This window comes from Oncorhynchus mykiss, chromosome 28 (assembly GCF_013265735.2).
Source record: "Oncorhynchus mykiss isolate Arlee chromosome 28, USDA_OmykA_1.1, whole genome shotgun sequence".
Lineage (NCBI taxonomy): Eukaryota > Metazoa > Chordata > Actinopteri > Salmoniformes > Salmonidae > Oncorhynchus > Oncorhynchus mykiss.
Genome location: NC_048592.1, coordinates 29,586,195 through 29,606,978, shown reverse-complemented (window position 1 = coordinate 29,606,978; position 20,784 = coordinate 29,586,195). Strand labels below are relative to the sequence as shown.

The 20,784-nt window shown below is 45.6% G+C and overlaps 1 protein-coding gene across 1 annotated transcript in view; it reads right to left on the bottom strand.

Moving 5' to 3' along the window:
- The window catches only part of LOC110508889 (calsyntenin-2), a 251,433-nt gene that overhangs the window by 54,776 nt on the left and 175,873 nt on the right, over nucleotides 1-20,784 (bottom strand). Inside the window, exons 3-5 of the mRNA XM_036966206.1 lie at nucleotides 11,044-11,239; nucleotides 9,433-9,641; nucleotides 4,796-4,945 (exon numbers count right to left, since the gene is read on the bottom strand). Coding sequence (XP_036822101.1) covers nucleotides 4,796-4,945; nucleotides 9,433-9,641; nucleotides 11,044-11,239 — 555 coding nt within the window. The remainder of the gene's footprint in view (nucleotides 1-4,795; nucleotides 4,946-9,432; nucleotides 9,642-11,043; nucleotides 11,240-20,784) is intronic.

The following is a 20,784-nucleotide window of genomic DNA, read 5'->3' as shown; positions in this document are numbered from 1 at the left end:
GACCTCCCTATCTACCAATATAGTTTACATCTATATTATTCGTAGCCGTCAATTTACCACCACAAACCGATGCTGGCACTAAGACCGCACTCAATGAACAGTATAAGGCCATTAGCAAACAAGAAAATGCTCATCCAGAAATGGCGCTCCTAGTGGCCGGACTTTAATGCAGGCAAACAAATCAGTTTTACATTTCTACCAGCATGTTAAATGTGCAACCAGAGGATAAAAATCTCTAGATCACCTTTACTCCACACACATAGATGCATACAAAGCTCTCCCTCGCCCTCCATTTGGCAAATCTGACCATAATTATATCCTCCTGATTCCTGCTAACAAGTAACAACTAAAGCAGGAAGTACCAGTGCTCAATACAGAAGTGGTCAGATGACGCGGATGCTATGCTACAGGACTGTTTTACTAGCACAGACTGGAATATGTTCCGGGATTCATCCAATGGCATTGAGGAGTATACCACCTCAGTCACCAGCTTCATCAATAAATGTCTCGTCCCCTCGGTGACCGTACATACATTTCACAACCAGAAGCCATGGTTTACAGACAACTTCCGCATCGAGCTAAAGGCTAGAGCTGCCACTTTCAAGGAGTGGGACACTAATCCGGACGCTTATAATAAATCCCGCTCTCTGTATCCAATGTGAGCAAGACCTTTAAACAGGTCAACATTCACAAAGCCGCGGGGCCAGAAGGATTACCAGGACGTGTACTCAAAGCATGCGTGGACCAACTGTCAAGTGTCTTCAATGACATTTTCAACCTCTCCCTGACCGATTATGTAATACCTATATGTTTCAAGCAGACCACCATAGTCCCTGTGCTCAATGAAGCGAAGATAACCTGCCTAAATGATTACCACTCAGTAGCACTCACGTCAGTAGCCATGAAGTGCTTTGAAAGGCTGGTCATGGCTCACATCAACACCATCATGCCAGAAACCCTAGACCCACTCCAATTCTCATACCGCCCCAACAGATCCACAGATGACGCAATCTCAATCGCACTCCACACTACCCTTTCCCACCTGGATAAAAGGAACACCTGTGTGAGAATGCTGTTCATTGACTACAGCGCAGCGTTCAACACCATAACGCCCACAAAGCTCATCAATAAGATAAGGACCCTGGGACTAAATATCTCCCTCTGCAACTGGATCCTGGACTTCCTGATGGGCCGCTCCCCCACCCAGATGGTAAGGGTAGGCAACAAAACATCTGCCACGCTGATCCTCAACACTGGGGCCCCTCAGGGGTGCGTGCTTAGTCCCCTCCTGTACTCCCTGTTAACCCACGACTGCATGGCCAAGCACGACTCCAACACCCTCATTAAGTTTGCTGATGACACAACAGTGGTAGGCCTGATCATCGACAACGATGAGACAGCCTATAGGGAGGAGGTCAGAGACCAGGCAGTGTGGTGCCAGGACAACAACCTCTCCCTCAATGTGAGCAAGACAAAGGAGCTGATCGTGGACTATAGGACTGAAGTGGAACAGGTCGAGAGTTTCAAGGTCATTGGTGTCCACATCACCAACAAACTATCATGGTCCAAACACACCAAGACAGTTGTGAAGAGGGCACGACAACACCTATTCCCCCTCAGGAGACTGAAAAGATTTGGCATGGGTCCCCAGATCCTCAAAAAGTTCTATAGCTGCACCATTGAGAGCATCCTGACCAGTTGCATTACCCCCTGGTATGGCAACTGCTCAGCATCTGAACGGAAGGCGCTACAGAGGGTAGTTCGTACGGTCCACTACATCACTTCGTCAAAGCTTACTAACAGTCATGACCTATATACTAGGTGATGTCAGAGGAAGGACTCCAGCCACCCTAGTCATGGACTGTTCTCTCTGCTACCGCATGTCAAGCGGTACCGGCGCGCCAGTCTAGGACCAAAAGGCTCCTTAACAACTTCTACCCCAAAACCACAAGACTGCAGAACAACTCAACTACTCTACTGCCACACGGACTATTTACAAATGGCAATCCCTTTTATTTTTACACTGCTGCTACTCGCTGGTTATTATCTATGCATAGTCACTTTATAAATTGCCTCGAATAACCTGTACCCCTGCACATTGACTCTGTACCGGTACCCCCTGTATATAGAGCCTTGTTATTTTTTAAATATATTTTTTATATTTTTGGGGGGAATTTTACCCCTTTTTCTCCCCAATTTCGTGGTATCCAATTGTTGTAGTAGCTGCTATCTTGTCTCATTGCTACAACTCCCGTAAGGGCTCGGGAGAGATGAAGGCTGAATGTCATGTGTCCTCCGATACACAACCCAACCAGCCGTACTGCTTCTTAACACAGCGCGCATCCAACCCGGAAGCCAGCCGCACCAATGTGTCGGAGGCTACACCGTGCACCTGGCAACCTTGGCTAGCGCGCACTGCGCCCGGCCCGCCCCAGGAGTCGCTGGTGTGTGATGAGACAAGGAGATCCCTACCGACCAATCCCTCCCTAACCCGGACGACGCTAGGCCAATTGTGCGTCGCCCTACGGACCTCCCGGTCGCGGCCGGTTACGACAGAGCCTGGGCTCGAACCCAGGGACTCTGATGGCACAGCTGGCGCTGCAGTACAGCGCCCTTAACCACTGCGCCACCCGGGAGGCCGCGAGCCTCGTTATTGTTATGTACATTTCTTGTGTTACCTTGTGATTGAATAGATTGTTTATTTAGTAAATATTTTATTAACTATATTTCTTGAACTGCATTGCTGGTTAAGGGCTTGTAAGTAAGCATTTCACTGTAAGGTGTACCTGTTGTATTCAGCGCATGTGACAAATACAATTTAATTTGATTATATATATGTAAGGTTAACGGCTAGCCTATGGTGGATTATGGCTGGAATTTTAGACATTTGAGAGCCTTTGTGTGAGTATAACATATTTATTATTGCTCCGAGGGGAGGACTGATGACTCCTTTCAAACGCAAAGACGGTGGGAATGTGACACTGTACTGTACTTTGCAGTATGTACCGTTGCCATGGCATTGAGGACTAGTAGATAAAAATGTACAGCTTTATTTGAAGATGACATTTACAGTGGAGTGTTTCATGGAGAGTTGCCCTTTAGTATTAAGCCATCCCCCACTACTGTGTGAGCCTCCACCCAGGTATTGGAACAACTCTGGACACATTTCCAGCAGGAGGAATCACACACTGTCTTTAAAATTCGCAATCTGCGATGGCTGCATCCAGTTATGGTACTTTTACAGTAAATATATACACTGAGTGTACAAAACAAGGCAACTTGACACAACTGTGGGAAGCATTGAAGTCAACATGGGCCAGCATCACTGTGGAACACTTTCAACACCTTGTAGAGCCCATGCTCAGAGGAATTGAGGCTGTTCTGAGGGCAAAAGGAGCGGTACAACTCCATATAAGGACGGTGTTCCTAATATTTTGTACACTCAATGTATATACCCAATGGTTCTGCAAGAATATAACTTATAAATGCCTCTAAAACTTAGTCAATCAGAAACCAAAATATACACTTGTTTTACTCTACTGTTTGTAAATATTGTAATTCTAAACAAACGCTGTATAGCCTTAAAACATGGTTAAAACTCTATTTTTTTATATCATCAATGTCATCTGTCATTCCTTGCATCCATCCCTCAGCTTTTAACCAAACAGTGTGGCCATTCTGTCATTGTTTGCCCTTTCAAGAAAGGAGTGATTTCTTCCAATTGGGTTAAGGTGAAATATCCAGCGCATGTCTCCCCAGCCTTTCTTCTCCTGACGTGGCCTACTGACATCTGACAGGGAAGCAGTGGGGGACCCTGTCCTCTTATAAAGGCTTTCACTCTGCACATGCTACAGTAGTCCGAGACAAGATCCAGGCAAGTTCCCAAGACACTAAAAGGCTTTATTCTAAAACGGGATATGCTAAAAGCCCCTCTCCTTTCTTCTCTCCCCTATCTATCCTTCTCTCTCTCTCTCTTTCTCTCCGTCTAGAATGCCGCTGTATCCCCGTCTTCCCTTCTCCACAGGGGCCATTGACCTGGATTGGTCGGGTAAACAGAGTCGAGTCGAGGAGGACTGTAAGATCCAGAGCCAGGAGTGTGATATTGTAGCTATAAGCCCCCACGGGGATGATGAGAGCTCCCTTTTCCCTGAAAGCAGACTGCTGTGGCATATGGGTGGAGATGGAGGAAAGAACAGTCCAATGCGACCGCAGAGAATCTAAGAGACATGCCTGCAACCATTTTGTGAGAAGTAAAGGAAGGTTTGTTGGTCAAGAATCATGTGGCCCCAATCCGAGCCTGACCTTGGTCTTTGTGTACCAGCTGTGTAGACTTGTTCACCAGCTGTGTAGACTGTCTGGTATGTTCATCTGCAAAATATTAGATAACACCCCTAAAAATGTCCTTCAATCTGAGTGGAAGCAATCGATTTCTGCTGCTCTTCACCAGATACTCCCAAGTGGTGCAAAGGTCTAAAGCACTCCGTCCTAGTGCTAGAGGCATCACTACAGACCCTGGTTCGATAATGGGCTGTATCACAACCGGCCGTGATCAGGAGTCCTATAGGGCAGCGCACAACTGGCCCAGCGTCGCCCGGGTAGGGGAGGGTTTGGCCGGGGTAGGCCGTCATTGTAAAATAATAATTCGTTCTTAACTGACTAGTTAAATAAATAAAATATAAATACAGTGTTCCTCTAACATGTGGGAACCCACACTAATTAGCAACCTGTTAGTAGTATATTTTGTGATCTGCAACTCAGATCTAAGCAGTGTGTGTACTTCTTTGATTAGACTCACCTTGCCAGCCAGGTTTGCAGACAGGCTTGACGTCGATGTGCACCGCCACACTCTCCGTCGCCCTCTTCTGGCCGCAGTCGAAGGCGGTCACCATGACCTTGTAGCGCTGCTTCTTGTCGTAGCTCAGACGCTCCGTGTTTCTGATGTTGCCTAGAGAAAGAAAATGTAAATGTAAATATGGATGCACTCAAGAAACTCATAGTCACTGATATCTTCTGCAAAGATTGTATTTCTGGAGTCAAAGAATAAACCTATTTTACAATTCATTTTACTGAGTTCCTTTGCCATCTACATCCGCAAGGCTCGTCAGACTCTAAGACCCTTTTGGTTCCATGTAGAACCCTCTGTTGAAACGGTCCTACATTGAACCCAAAAGGGTTCTATCTGGAACCAGAATGGTTCTACTTGGAACCTAAAAGGGTTCTTCAAAGGATTCTCCTATGGGAACAGCGGAAACCATTTTATTTTCTAGATAGCTCCTTTTTTCTGAGTGTACCATATACAGTACCAGTATCAAAAGTACCAGTATCAAAAGTTTGGACACACCTACTCATTCAAGGGTTTTTCTTTATTTTTTACTATTTTGTAGAATTATAGTAAAGATATCAAAACTATGAAACAACACATATGGAATCATGTAGTAACCAAAAATGTGTTAAACAAATCTAAATATATTTTAGATTCTTCAAAGTAGCCACCCTTTGCCTTGATGACAGCTTTGCACACTCTTGGCATTCTCTTAACCAGCTTCACCTGGAATGCTTTTCCAACAGTCTTGAAGGAGTTCCCACATATGCTGAGCACTTGTTGGCTGCTTTTAATTCACTCTGCGGTCAAACTCATCCCAAACCATCTCAAGTCAGTTGAGGTCAGGTGATTGTGTAGGCCAGGTCATCTGATGCAGCACTCATCACTCTCTTTCTTGGTCAAATAGCTCTTACACAGCCTGGAGGTGTGTTGGGTCGTTGTCCTGTTGAAAAACAAATTATAGTCCCCACTAAGTGCAAACCAGATGGGATGGCGTATTGCTGCAGAATGCTGTGGTAGCCATGCTGGTTAAGTGTGCCTTGAATTACAAATAAATCACTGACAGTGTCACCAGCAAAGCACCCCCAGACCATCACACCTCCTCCTCCATGCTTCACGGTGGGAACCACACATGCTGAGATAATCTGTTCACCTACTCTGCGTCTCACAAAGACACGGCGGTTGTAACCAACAATCTCAAATTTGGACTCATCAGACCAAAGAACAGATTTCCACTGGTCTAATGTTCACTGCTCAAGTTTCTTGGCCCAAGCAAGTCTCTTCTTCTTATTGGTGTCATTTAGTAGTGGTTTCTTTGCAGCAATTCGACCATGAAGGCCTGATTCATGCAGTCTCCTCTGAACAGTTGATGTTGAGATGTGTCTGTTACTTGAACTCTGTGAAGCATTTATTTGGGCTGCAATTTCTGAGGCTGGTAACTCTAATGAACTTATCCTCTGCAGCTGAGGTTACTCTGGGTCTTCTGTCCCTGGTGCGGTCCTTATGAGATCCAGTTTCATCATAGCGCTTGATGGTTTTTGCGACTGCGCTTGAAGAAACTTTCAAAGTTCTTGAAATTTTCCTGATTGACTGAACTTAATGTGTTAAAGTAATGATGGACTGTCATTTCTCTTTTCTTATTTGAGCTGTTCTTGCCATAATATGGACTTGGTCTTTTACCAAATAGGGCTATCTTCTGTATACCACCCCTACCTTGTTACAATACAACTGATTGGCTCAAACACATTAAGAAGGAAAGAAATGTCCACAAATTAACTTTTAACAAGACACACCTGTTAATTGAAATGCATTCCCGGTGACTACCTCATGAAACTGGTTGAGAGAATGCCAAGACTGTGCAAAGAGTGTGCATCAAGGCAAAGGCTGGCTGTTTTGAAGAATCTGATATATAACATATATTTTGATTTGTTTAACCCTTTTTTGGTTACTACATGAATCCATGTTTGTTATTTCATAGTTTTTATGTCTTCACTATTATTCTACAATGTAGAAAATAGTAAAATAAAGAAAAACCCTGGAATGAATAGGTGTGTCCAAACTGAGTTTGAATTTGTTTTCCCACCTTCCCTAAATTAGGTCTATTTTCAGTGTACTCGCTAGCAGCCTCGAGTCAGTTTGGTTGTCTGAGAGTGTGCCTGGGTCTGGATCATAGAGATAGAGCACTGGGATAGGAATTATGGTTTGGGAACTTATGATTTCAGCCTCTTTATAGTTGTATCTCTATGGTCCTTATGCTGTAAAGGAGACAGCGGAGAGGACAGGAGAAGAGAGGAGAGGTCAGGAGCAGTGAGAGCCCTCAAACCTGGACAGCGCCACTCCCAGATGGGTACTACGAACATGATGTTCCCTGGAAAAGGAGAATATCTCAGTCTCTCACATCCTTCTGTGAATCTGGTTCGGAGCGTTAGTGGAGGGGTATGTTGTTAGCTTTGATTGTGTTGATTCATGTCATGCAGTGAATCAAAATGAGGCTTTTATTCAGATCTAACACTGTACTGTAGTTCCACCTCAATGGCTGTGGTGGTGGTTACACTGGTCTCAATGGCTGTGGTGGTGGTTACACTGGTCTCAATGGCTGTGGTGGTGGTTACACTGGTCTCAATGGCTGTGGGGGTGGTTACACTGGTCTCAATGGCTGTGGGGGTGGTTACACTGGTCTCAATGGCTGTGGTGGTGGTTACACTGGTCTCAATGGCTGTGGGGGTGGTTACACTGGTCTCAATGGCTGTGGTGGTGGTTACACTGGTCTCAATGGCTGTGGGGGTGGTTACACTGGTCTCAATGGCTGTGGTGGTGGTTACACTGGTCTCAATGGCTGTGGGGGTGGTTACACTGGTCTCAATGGCTGTGGGGGTGGTTACACTGGTCTCAATGGTTGTGGTGGTGGTTACACTGGTCTCAATGGCTGTGGTGGTGGTTACACTGGTCTCAATGGCTGTGGTGGTGGTTCCACTGGTCTCAATGGCTGTGGGGGTGGTTACACTGGTCTCAATGGACAGTATCCATGCACAACTCATTATTCTGTGGAAATCTCCCATTGACAACAATGAGTTGTATGGATTCTATCCTAAATGACACTTTAGGGAACTGAGGAGAGATGGCATTGTTTTTTCTTCGATTGAATGCAATTCATGCAACTGTGATGCATCTAATACCACGATAGAATCTGACCCAGGCAGGGTATACTGTAGGTTACAAATGAGACATCACCAGTGACAGCTAACAGGTCCCATTTACAAGATGGATCTCTGGTCCCAGCCTCATCTCCCATTGCTGTCCTAATGTGTAGTCTCTGTGAAAACTAGCACACACTACAGCTCTCCAGGACCCAATTCTCAAGTTCACCATTCTTTGAGGTGTATGTCTAACGAGACTAGATTAGACTTTTTTACTCCAACAGGGTTATTAAACAAATTTCTATAAAAATTGTAATGGGAGATTTACCAACTGGTGGAGAGACATGATTAAAAGTACTTCTTTATATCCTGAGTTGTGCTCTGTTCATGTGTTCCAGTGGTTAGTCTCTCCCTTCCTCACTCACTCATCTCTCTCTCTCCTTCCCTCCCTGAGCTACAGAGGGCAGACAGGCCTGTTTTATTTAATAACTTACTCAGGCCTAACGGTTAATGATGGAGCCAGAAGCCCTCTCTGTAAAAAACACACTCTGGTGGCCCACAAGCATCACTACACTCAGCTCTATTTGATCACCACAAGTGCCAGTCGCACTGCAGAGCCTGGGAGGGCCATAGGAGGCAAGGCGACTGGCAGCCGTGGAGCTGGCATGGCGCGCGGGAGCCATGAAAGTGCCAACCTGCTGTCCCCTGGGGGTCACAGAGGCGCCTGAGCCGTGCCAGTGGACATCAGAGGTACCAGACAGGGAGGAAGACATTAAGAAAGAGAGAGAGGGAAACAAACAGAGAGATAGAAACGAAAGGAGGTGGGGATGGAGAGAGAAAGAGAGAGGGAGGAAGGAAGAAAAAGAGAGAGAGGAGAGCGGGAGGAGAGAGGCTAGCAGAGATGGCAAGCTGTGGAGTATCTGATGTCATTTTGGCCTGTCCGCTCCACTCGTCCTTGTTTTCCCGCTGATCACACAGAGCTGGATCCAGTTTCAGATCACTCTGTATAACACTGCACTGTGATCAGAGGATGAATGGGGAAGCATTTTAAGAGTCCATGAATACAGCACACTGACACATGGTATGAGAGATGCACTTTGAATAGAATGAACTAAGTTCAGTGGGTTGGAGAAGAATTCTGGCAACAGCAACTTTGTGAGTTCAATTTCCGCATGGGCCATGTGTAAGGACTGTAACTCGGTCTAGATACAAACTTCTGATGGTGACTGTATAAAAATGATGCCTAGCCAATTTGATGGCCTGAGGAACAGTTTGTGTCCCCGCTGTTACGGAAAGTAAAGTGTCACCAAGTTGACCCCTGTGACAGAGTTGACATTGTTTCCTGAATGAAGAGTGTGTGGAGAGAGACAAAATTATTTGACCTCTAATGCAAAGTCAGGAGGAGATGAGGATACTTGTGCCTTTTGACCTGCAGGTTGTGCGGTCAGGGGATGGGGGTTAGAGGTCACTGACCGTTGCGGTCGATGGCAAAGGGCGTGTTGGAGGTGACGATGTCATAGTTGCAGATCTGGCTGTACTGCGGGGAACAGTCCTGGTCCCAGGCCTCTACCTGCAGGATGCTGTCATAGATCTTCCCTTCCATTGCTGATGCGTGGTACATAGGCTCCCGGAACACAGGAGAGAACTCATTTACGTCATCCACCTGGATGTGAACCACTGCCCTGGAGAGAGAGAGAGAAAGAGAGAGAGCAGCAGAGAGAGAGAGAGAGCGACAGAGAGAGAGAGAGAGAGAGAGAGAGAGCGAGAGAGGCAGTAAGACCGATATCGTTGATACTCTTTCTTCCAACATGACAAAATAAGTACTAATGATTACAAAATACTCAACGTCTTCAAACCCAAACCCCTATTAAACTCTCAAAAACAGAAACAACAAACCATAACATACAATACAAATCCGCTCATAATCTCGTTACCAGCTGAGAGAACAAGAGAGAGAGAAACATGAGAGCAGTCCAGACAAAGTCAAATCCTGCCTGTCACGGATAGTTGTACTGTAAAAAAGGTTGGTAGTGATGCCATTTTTTGGCCCCGGAGCAAATGAGAGATATCCTCACTACATCTAAGTTGGTTCAGAGCCTCTTCTTTGTATTATGTAAAACAATCCCCAAACAACACTAAACACTAAAGTAATATTTTCAATATCTTAGTATTATTTAAATAAGTCCTGACAATGACCTTGTGTGACAAGAAGCGATGGTGGGTCTGTTGCTGTAGCATGTCTTCCTAATTAAAGACATTCACTTAATGAGACCTACTTAGAATGTCCTGCAGTGATGCTGCTTAGCTGAGGCGCACGCACACACACACACACGCACACGCACACACACACGCACACACACACACACACACGCACACACACGCCCGCACGCACGCACGTTCGCACGCACACGCAGTACCATCTCTCTATGTTAAGTGACATTCATCAAAGAAGCCCAAGCTGTGAAATCCCTCCCTCTCTCTCAGTATCCGCCTTAGTCGTTGCCCTAGACAACAGCTTTCAATAGCACTTCATCAGAGCAGGGATGTAGGGCCTGATTTGCGGTTGTCCACAACTGTCTGGCTCATAAGGATCCTTCAGGCCTTTATTAATTAAAAACATCCCACGAGCTGAACATTGAGGAAGTCTCAGCTGTGACTAGGTATTGCACAGTGGATGTGATCTGTCACTGTCTACGACCATAGTTTTGAGAACAACTGTAGGACCCACATACTGTACACGTGGCATGGGCATGTAGGGACATATCAGTTTGCTTGTGCAATGCATCATGTTTTACAAAAATCCATCTCACAAACACACATTCTACAAAGATACAGGCGCACACACACACCCTCCGACATTCCCTCCAACACACATACACACACACACCCTCCGACATTCCCTCCAACACACACACCAACCCCCGTACCCGACACACACACACACACACCAACCCCCCGACATTCCCTCCAACACACACACACACTAACCCCCGTACCCGACACACACACACACACACCAACCCCCCAACATTCCCTCCAACACACACACACACCAACCCCCGTACCCAACACACCCTTCCTTACTTATGTGACTTCTTCCAGCTGGCTCCACTGGCCTCCGCCCCACAGTCGTAAGCCTGGATGATGAAGGTGTACTCCTTCTGGGTCTCACAGTCCACTGGGCCCTTGGCCCTCAGGACCCCCTCCCCTGATGTCCTGTTCAGGACCACCGCCTCGAACGGGGCCTCCTGCCCGTGGATCTTAAATGCACAGATCTCCCCTGAACAAGAGGAGGAGGAGGAGATGGAGGAGGAGGAGGAGATGGAAGAGGAGGAGGAGGACAAGAGGGGTAGAGAGGAAACAAGGTAGAGAGAAAGGATTAAAAGTGTGTCAACCTATTTACAGATCAGACCTGGAAATGTCTCTGCATGCCGCCACTCTAAAGACTGTTGTCAAGGACATTGTGTATGTTTTAAGAGGTGGTGGCAAGAAACAGCTGCGCTGCTAAGAGACTGAAACAGTGTTCTGCAGTTGTAATTGCCTCAGTTCTGCAGTTGTAATTGCCTCGGTGGCATCATGTCGTGCCAGGCCAGACAGGGAAAAGGAAATGCAATTTGTGTTTGCTTAGTTTTTCGATATTCCTCTCTCCAGGCCACCTTCCAGAAAACTTAGGTTTTTAATAAAGTTTTTATGGTCTCCAATAGGAGATATACGAGAGTTCATGCTGGTTTTCTATCTCAGCTTTTAATAGCACAAGTGGTGTGATAATCAAGTTCAACTGAAGTTGAATTGTCTGCTGGACATGAATAATTTTATACAATCGTTTGTTGTAAAAAAATAGTTTTACCTTGTTGAATGAGTCAGATTGAAGTTGTCATATGTAAGCACGACTTCCCTTATGACACAGAGTGTAGTTGTGACACAGAGTGTGTGTTTGCCTTGTCAGGGTCTCTGGTTCAAGCCTTGCTACTGACTGTTTCCCACATTCACTACACTGGTGTCAGAAGTGGGATTGACAAACCGTTTCCTACCATTGGTGGCACAGCAAGAGTTGTGTGATTGTCTTTTAAGAGAAACACTGGAGAACACTTTCTTGGTGATGGGGTAGGGTGGTAAACCTCGTCCATTGGACCAACACTTGGTGATGGGGTAGGGTGGTAAACCTCGTCCATTGGACCAACACTTGGTGATGGGGTAGGGTGGTAAACCTCGTCCATTGGACCAACACTTGGTGATGGGGTAGGGTGGTAAACCTCGTCCATTGGACCAACACTTGGTGATCTTGTAAGACTTCCAAACCTCTTGGTGTAGTAGGTTCACAAATCCCTCCAATCCTCCCTACAATATCCTCAACTTGTTCAGAGGCAATGCAATATTGGGCGATACACATTGTTCATGAACTTGTTGAGACATCACCTCATATTTGAGTCAGTCCCACTGCTGAACACAATGATCTTTGTCAGCATATCTCAGTGACAGAAATGAAGTAGGGGCCTGACACCAGGTGTACCAGGTGTAGTCAAGAAGGAAATAAGTACAGATATGCTACGCCAACTCACAAATTGACATTTTGTTTTGCTCTTTTTGCTTTTAAAAAAAAAACAGGTTTCTGATTCTGGAACTGTCTCTATCTTTCTGTGAGTGTTCTTTTCAGGGATTTGGGGAAATGGCCTTAAGGGAAAGCCTCGCGCCCCTGACCCCGTGACAGCCGACCTAAATCCCAGCAGGACGTCAGGAACATAAAGTGCCAGGGCTATCCCTTGTGTGCACAAGCCCAACTGCCAAGCTCTGATAAGCCAAACATATTCTCTCTCTCTCTCTTTCTCTCTCTCCTCCATTTTTCATCCCTCGCTCTTTCTCTCTCATTTTTTATTTTTATTCAACCCGTTCAGTTCTCTCTCCATCCGTAATGGTGAAATAACAATTTACCCTCTGCGGTCCGCATGTCCGTGCTGCTGCCTGGGCTTGCGGTTTAAATTTCCCCTCTATATTTCAATGCCTTATCGAAATGAAACCACCACTATAGGCGGCGAGGTGCACAGAGGGAGAAAATAATAATCCAAAACACAGTGGGCGGCGTGCGAGGGGAAAGATAAGCACATCAAGGCTCTGCACATCCAGCGCTGTCCAAATATTTAGTTAGATGGAGAGGGAGGAAGGGGGAGACAATATGAAAATAACAGAAACAATCATACACTGTATATAAAATACACAAATGTACAGAGTACTTGGAATAAAATAAAAATATTTTCACTTAGTAGTTTGGTTCTGATGCACAGCCGTTGTCCGCTCCATCTGGTTGGGCACAAATGTATGTTTCTGGTTAAGGGCAAGGAGCCAGGGTCAGGGAACGTATCGACGGCCGATGGAAATGGTAAAGACAGACAGATTTCAGGGAACAAGTTTCTTATCATGTCAGCATAAGAGCACCTTGAATCTCTCTTGAACAGCAATTAGATTGCCCCTCACAAACACTGCTGGGAGATGAGCTCTAATAGTCAGCTATTTATCTGAATCTCACCATGTTGGGCCTGATCTCTTTGGCATATATCTTACAGGAAGTGGATGTTTTCACAGTAAATGTGAAACAGTGCTATAGTTTGGTTGGAAGTGTGAGAGTCAGCTAAAATTATTCAGAGAAAAGTTAATGAAATTGAGCATATTGAATCTCTATTGAACAATTTGAGCTGGAAAAGAGCATTGCTTTCTCTGTGCCAGGTGTTGTCCACGCTCACCTCCAATTGAACCTCTGAAATGTCAAAACCTAGTCGTACTCCTCTGCATGTGTTTTGCAAAGATCAGGTTACGGTACTTTGGATGTTCTTTCACAGACATCAAAACACATCGATTCATTGTAATTGATACTATTCCATTCACTTCATTACAGTCATTATTATGAGCCGTCCTCTTCTCACTAGCCTCCTGTGCCATCTACTGAAGAAGTGACCTTACTTACTCAATATTTGCACCAGTCTGTGCCCAAGTTAGCATCTGCCATCAGGACTCTGAACACACAAAGCTTAAGTGAAAAGTAAAACAAAACTGAAGCTGTCTTTATTTACATTTTGAACTCAAGTCTAGTTCCTCCTCTTTGAATGTTTTCTGTTCTCTGTAATCCCTGAAAGTTGGTGCAAACCCTGAGCTTGCCCATCTGGCCCTCTAAGGCTGTGTTTACACAGGCAGCCCAATCTTTTTTCACTAATTGGTCTTTTGACCAATGAAAAGTCCTGATGTGATTGGTCAAAAGACCAATTAGTGAGAAAAGATCAGAATTGGGCTGCCTGTGTTAACACAGCCTATGGGCATCTATCTAGGACAGTGACCCCCAAAATCATCCCCTTTCCCTACTTAGAAACAGATGACTTCATCCACCATGTTAATTATCCTCCTTTTAATCAAATGTCACATTCAATTCCCTCTCATGGTGTGTGTTTTGTCTCATCATGATGATGGTGGTGTTTGTGTAGTGTGTGTAGTGTAGTGTGTAGTGTGTGTGTGTGGCTGATTAAAAAGCGGGTCTCTCTTGGCGGCCCTATCGGGAGGCTTATAGTTGATTTTCTGATTCTCTCGCCTCTCAGCTAGTGATCTAGCGCTCTCAGAAGAACCCTCGCCCCATTTCTTTAATTACTCACTGGATTATGACTCTCGTTGCTAATGACCTGCTGCTAGCGCTCACACACTCACAAACCAGTGATCTGACAGAGGCGGGAGAATGAGGAAGAGGAAGATTAAGAGGTTAAGGGTTTTCTCTGAGCTCTTCTTTAGCCTTCTATTGATTTGTGATATGTTTTTCTACTGTGTGTCTGGATAACGAGCGGCCCAATGAAGGATGGACTACTAGCGGATTGCTACTGGATAGGTCAAACTTACACATTACAGTTGCTAGTCGCTATGGGATTTAAGACAGGTTAGATTTTGAATTGAAGTGTTAGGACTGCGTGGCCAAACACGACTCCAACACCATCATTAAGTTTGCTGACGACACATCAGTGGTAGGCCTGATCACTGGCATGAGACGGCCTATAGGGAGGAGGTCAGAGGACTGGCAGTGTGGTGCGAGGACAACAACATCTCCCTCAATGTCAGCAAGACAAAGGAGCTGATCGTGGACTACAGGAAAAGGCAGACCGAACAGGTCCCCATTAACATCGACGGGGCTGTAGTGGAACGGGTCGAGAGTTTCAAGTTCCTTGGTGTCCACATCACCAAGGAACTATCATGGTCCAAACACACCAAGACAGTTGTAGAGAGAGGACGACAAAACCTTTTCCCCCTTAGGAGACTGAAAAGATTTTACATGGGCCCCCAGATCCTCAAAAGGTTGTACAGCTGCACCATCGAGAGCATCCTGACCGGTTGCATCACCGCCTGGTATGGCAACTGCTCGGCATCTGACCGTAAGGCGCTACAGAGGGTAGTGCGTACGGTCCAGTACATCACTGGGGTCAAGCTTCCTGCCATCCAGGACCTATATAATAGGCGGTGGGAAAACCCATAAAATTGTCAGAGACTTCAGTCACCCAAGTCATTGACTGTTCTCTCTGCTACCGCACGGCAAGCGGTGCCCGAGCACCAAGTCTAGGACCAAAAGGCTCCTTAACAGCTTCTACCCCCAAGCCATAAGACTGTTGAACAATTAATGAAATGGCCACCGGACTATTTACATTGACCCCACATTTGTTTTGTACACCTCTGCTACCCGCTGTTTATTATCTATGTATAATCACTTCACCCCCAGCTACAAATGACCTCTAAACTGTACCCCCGCACACTGACTTGGTACCGGTACCCCTGTATATAGCCTCTTTATTGTGTTACTTGTCATTATTTTTGACTTTAGTTTATTTAGTAAATATTTTTTAAACTCTTCTTGCACTGGACTGTTGGTTAAGGGCTTGTAAGTAAGCATTTCACAGTAAGGTCTACACTTGTTGTATTTGGTGCATGTGACAAATAAAGTTGGATTTGATTTGTTTTGAATATACTCCACAACAGCCTGAATGAGCTGTAACACACACCATCTGACAGCCTATTAAAGTAATAGCAAATACACACACACACACACTGCCTGAAAGCAACACTATGGATCAAGCTACGTATGTATGATCTTATGACATTTCTCATAAACAAAAACATTTCAACAGCAGCACCTCATCCTTTCTCACAGTAACCTACACCACCATTTCTGCAGAACCCGGTCATTCATATTGTTGTGAGGTATTGGCTGTGGCTTCACCACCAAGGGCAGTGCTTATTGCCAGTCACGGTGGACAATTCATTAGAATCCCATTGGACTCTTTCATTAAGATACCAGACCTCCTAATTGCATTTGGGAGATAGCAGAGTCAACCGTGTAACCCCTGCAGCTAATATAATCTCTAATATAATTTTTCTATCTGGGTTTTTTTTTTGCACCAGTCCAGTTGTAGGACTTGAATATGCAGAAGGAACTGGGGAGGTCACAGATTCCCCCGGTACTGCTGCTCATTCCATGCACCAGCTCCGGAGTTCTACGTCACTGTCCTTCTAGGCCCTTCTAGGCGTCACTGAACTGTTTAATTACGCACACCTGGTTCCCATTCCCCCTGATTAGTAATTGTATATATATATATGCCCTCTGTTCACCATTGTTTTGTCGGTTATTGTTCCCATGTTCATTGGTCTTGTGAGTACCTGTGTTTTGTTGTTTTGGCTTTCGTGCTGCGTGCATTGTGTACTCGTTATTACGGGTCTCGTCCCGTGTGTTGTTATTACGGGTCTCGTCCCGTGTGTTGTTATTACGGGTCTCGTCCCGTGTATTGTTGTTACGGGTCTCGTCCCGTGTGTTGTTATTACGGGTCTCGTCCCGTGTGTTGCTATTACGGGTCTCGTCCCGTGTGTTGTTATTACGGGTCTCGTCCCGTGTGTTGTTATTACGGGTCTCGTCCCGTGTGTTGTTATTACGGGTCTCGTCCCGTGTGTTGTTATTACGGGTCTCGTCCCGTGTGTTATTATTACGGGTCTCGTCCCGTGTATTGTTGTTACGGGTCTCGTCCCGTGTGTTGTTATTACGGGTCTCTTACGGGTCTCGTCCCGTGTGTTGTTATTACGGGTCTCGTCCCGTGTGTTGTTATTACGGGTCTCGTCCCGTGTGTTGTTATTACGTTTCTCGTCCCGTGTGTTGTTATTACGGGTCTCGTCCCGTGTGTTGTTATTACGGGTCTCGTCCCGTGAATTTATTAGACATTTAACCTCAGTCTTTTGTTTGGGTTTACATCCCTGTGTTTATATGTTTGTTTTGGGCTTCGTCCCCGTGCCTTTTCATGGCATGTTGTATTTTTGGGTAGAGTATTAAAATCCCCTATTACGTATTCCTGCGCCTGTCTCCAATCATTTATACAACGTGACAAACTGTTGACTTAGGTAGTATAATACTTTGACACAAAGCTTACCTTACAACTCAGGCGTGAAGACTGTGAATAATGGTAAGGGAAAAAATGATGTAATTATGCGTGTTTAGCGTTCATTGTTCATTACAATCTGTTTTAGCCCATTGAAGCCAAACAAAATGATCATTATCGTCGGGCCTGAGGTAGCAGGCGTGACAGAGTGAATCAGGAGTTGAAGCATGCAGAAAGGGAGAGAGAGAGTCCTGGGTATATACCTAGCTCATTGATTTATAGCATGAAGAGAGGGGAGGTGAGGATAGGACAGGGAGGGAGAGAGAGAGAGAAAGTCCTGGGTATATACCTAGCTCATTGATTTATAGCATGACGAGAGGGGAGGTGAGGATAGGACAGGGAGGGAGAGAAAGAGAGATGGGAAAGGAAGATGTAAGACAGAAAGTATGGAGAGGAAAAGAGGCCAAGCGAATGGGGAAAGAGAGTGAAAGAGAAGAAGGGATAGAAAGCTAAGAGAGAGGGAAAATAGACAGTGAGAGTAAGCCATAAAAGGATGAGGGTGAGAAAAAGACAGCTACTTAAGAGAGACAGAGGGAGAGAGTCAGACATATAGAGAAAGAGGGAGAGAGTCAGACATATATAGAGAGAGTCAGACATAGAGAGAGAGAGGGAGAGAGTCAGACATAGAGAGAGAGAGGGAGAGAGTCAGACATAGAGGGAGAGAGTCAGACATATATATAGAGAGAGGGAGAGAGTCAGACATATATATAGAGAGGGAGAGAGTCAGACATATATAGAGAGAGTCAGACATAGAGAGAGACAGACATAGAGAGAGAGAGGGAGAGAGTCAGACATATAGAGAGAGAGGGAGAGAGTCAGACATATAGAGACAGAGGGAGAGAGTCAGACACAGAGACAGAGGGAGAGAGTCAGACACAGAGAGATAGGGAGAGAGTCAGACACAGAGAGAGAGGGAGAGAGTCAGACACAGAGAGAGAGGGAGAGAGTCAGACATATAGAGACAGAGGGAGAGAGTCAGACATATATAGAGAGGGAGAGAGTCAGACATTTATAGAGAGAGTCAGACATAGAGAGAGAGGGGGAGAGAGTCAGACATATAGAGAGAGGGGGAGAGAGTCAGAAATATATAAAGAGAGTCAGACATAGAGAGAGAGGGGGAGAGAGTCAGACATATAGAGACAGAGGGAGAGAGTCAGACATATAGAGAGAGAGGGAGAGAGTCAGACATATAGAGAGAGAGGGAGAGAGTCAGGCATATAGAGAGAGAGGGAGAGAGTCAGACATATATAGAGAGAGGGAGAGAGTCAGACATATATATAGAGAGAGGGAGAGAGTGAGACATATAGAGAGAGGGGGAGAGAGTCAGACATATAGAGAGAGAGGGAGAGATTCAGACATATAGAGACAGAGGGAGAGAGTCAGACATATATAGAGAGAGGGAGAGAGTCAGACATATATAGAGAGAGGGAGAGAGTCATACATATAGAGAGAGAGGGAGAGAGTCAGACATATATAGAGAGGGGGAGAGAGTCAGACATATATAGAGAGAGGGAGAGAGTCAGACATATAGAGAGAGAGGGAGAGAGTCAGACATATAGAGAGAGAGGGAGAGAGTCAGACATATAGAGAGAGAGGGAGAGAGTCAGACATATATAGAGAGAGGGAGAGAGTCAGACATAGAGAGAGAGGGGGAGAGAGTCATACATATAGAGAGAGAGGGAGAGAGTCAGACATATAGAGAGAGAGGGAGAGAGTCAGACATATAGAGAGAGAGGGAGAGTCAGACATATAGAGAGAGGAAGAGAGTCAGACATATAGAGACAGAGGGAGAGAGTCAGACATATAGAGACAGAGTGAGAGAGTCAGACATATAGAGACAGAGGGAGAGATTCAGACATATAGAGACAGAGGGAGAGAGTCAGACATATATACAGAGAGAGAGAGTCGGACATATATATAGAGAGAGAGAGTCAGACAGAGAGAGAGAGAGAGTCAGACATGTAGAGACAGAGGGAGAGAGTCAGACATATATATATATATATATAGAGAGAGAGAGTCAGACATATATATATATAGAGAGAGAGGGAGAGAGTCAGACATATAAAGAGAGGGAGAGAGTCAGACATATAGAGACAGATGGAGAGAGTCAGACATATATAGAGAGAGGGAGAGAGTCAGACACAGAGAGAGAGGGAGAGAGTCGGACATATAGAGAGAGAGGGAGAGAGTCAGACATATAGAGACAGAGGGAGAGAGTCAGACATATAGAGACAGAGGGAGAGTCAGACATATAGAGACAGAGGGAGAGAGTCAGACATATAGAGAGAGAGGGAGAGAGTCAGACAGAGGGAGAGAGTCAGACATATAGAGAGAGAGGGAGAGAGTCAGACATATAGAGACAGAGGGAGAGAGTCAGACATATAGAGACAGAGAGAGCGAGTCAGACATATAGAGAGAGAGGGAGAGAGTCAGACATATAGAGAGAGAGGGAAAGAGTCAGACATATAGAGAGAGAGGGAGAGAGTCAGACACATAGAGAGAGTCAGACACAGAGAGAGAGGGAGAGAGTCAGACATATAGAGAGAGAGGGAGAGAGTCAGACACATAGAGAGAGTCAGACACACAGAGAGAGGGAGAGAGTCAGACATATAGAGACAGAGGGAGAGAGTCAGACATATAGAGAGAGGGAGAGAGTCAGACATATATAGAGAGAGTCAGACATAGAGAGAGAGGGGGAGAGAGTCAGACATATAGAGAGAGAGGGAGAGAGTCAGACATATATAGAGAGAGTCAGACATAGAGAGAGAGGGGGAGAGAGTCAGACATATAGAGACAGAGGGAGAGAGTCAGACATATAGAGAGAGAGGGAGAGAGTCAGACATATATAGATAGAGAGAGTCAGACATAGAGAGAGAGGGGGAGAGAGTCAGACATATAGGGAGAGAGTCAGACATATAGAGACAGAGGGAGACAGTCAGACATATAGAGAGAGAGGGAGAGAGTCAGACATATAGAGAGAGAGGGAGAGAGTCAGACATATAGAGAGAGGGAGAGAGTCAGACATATAGAGACAGAGGGAGAGAGTCAGACATCTAGAGACAGAGGGAGAGAGTCAGACATATAGAGACAGAGGGAGAGAGTCAGACATATAGAGACAGAGGGAGAGAGTCAGACATATAGAGACAGAGAGAGAGAGTCAGACATATAGAGACAGAGGGAGAGAGTCAGACATATAGAGACAGAGGGAGAGAGTCAGACATATAGAGACAGAGGGAGAGAGTCAGACATATAGAGAGAGAGGGACAGAAGGGAGAGTTAATGCAGCTATAAATAGCTGTGCCTGGCAGGCCTCCCCTGAGTCTGTCCCCCTGTTTGCCTGTCCTCCTCCCCCTCCGGATGACCTCTGCTCAGGGGGCATCAATTA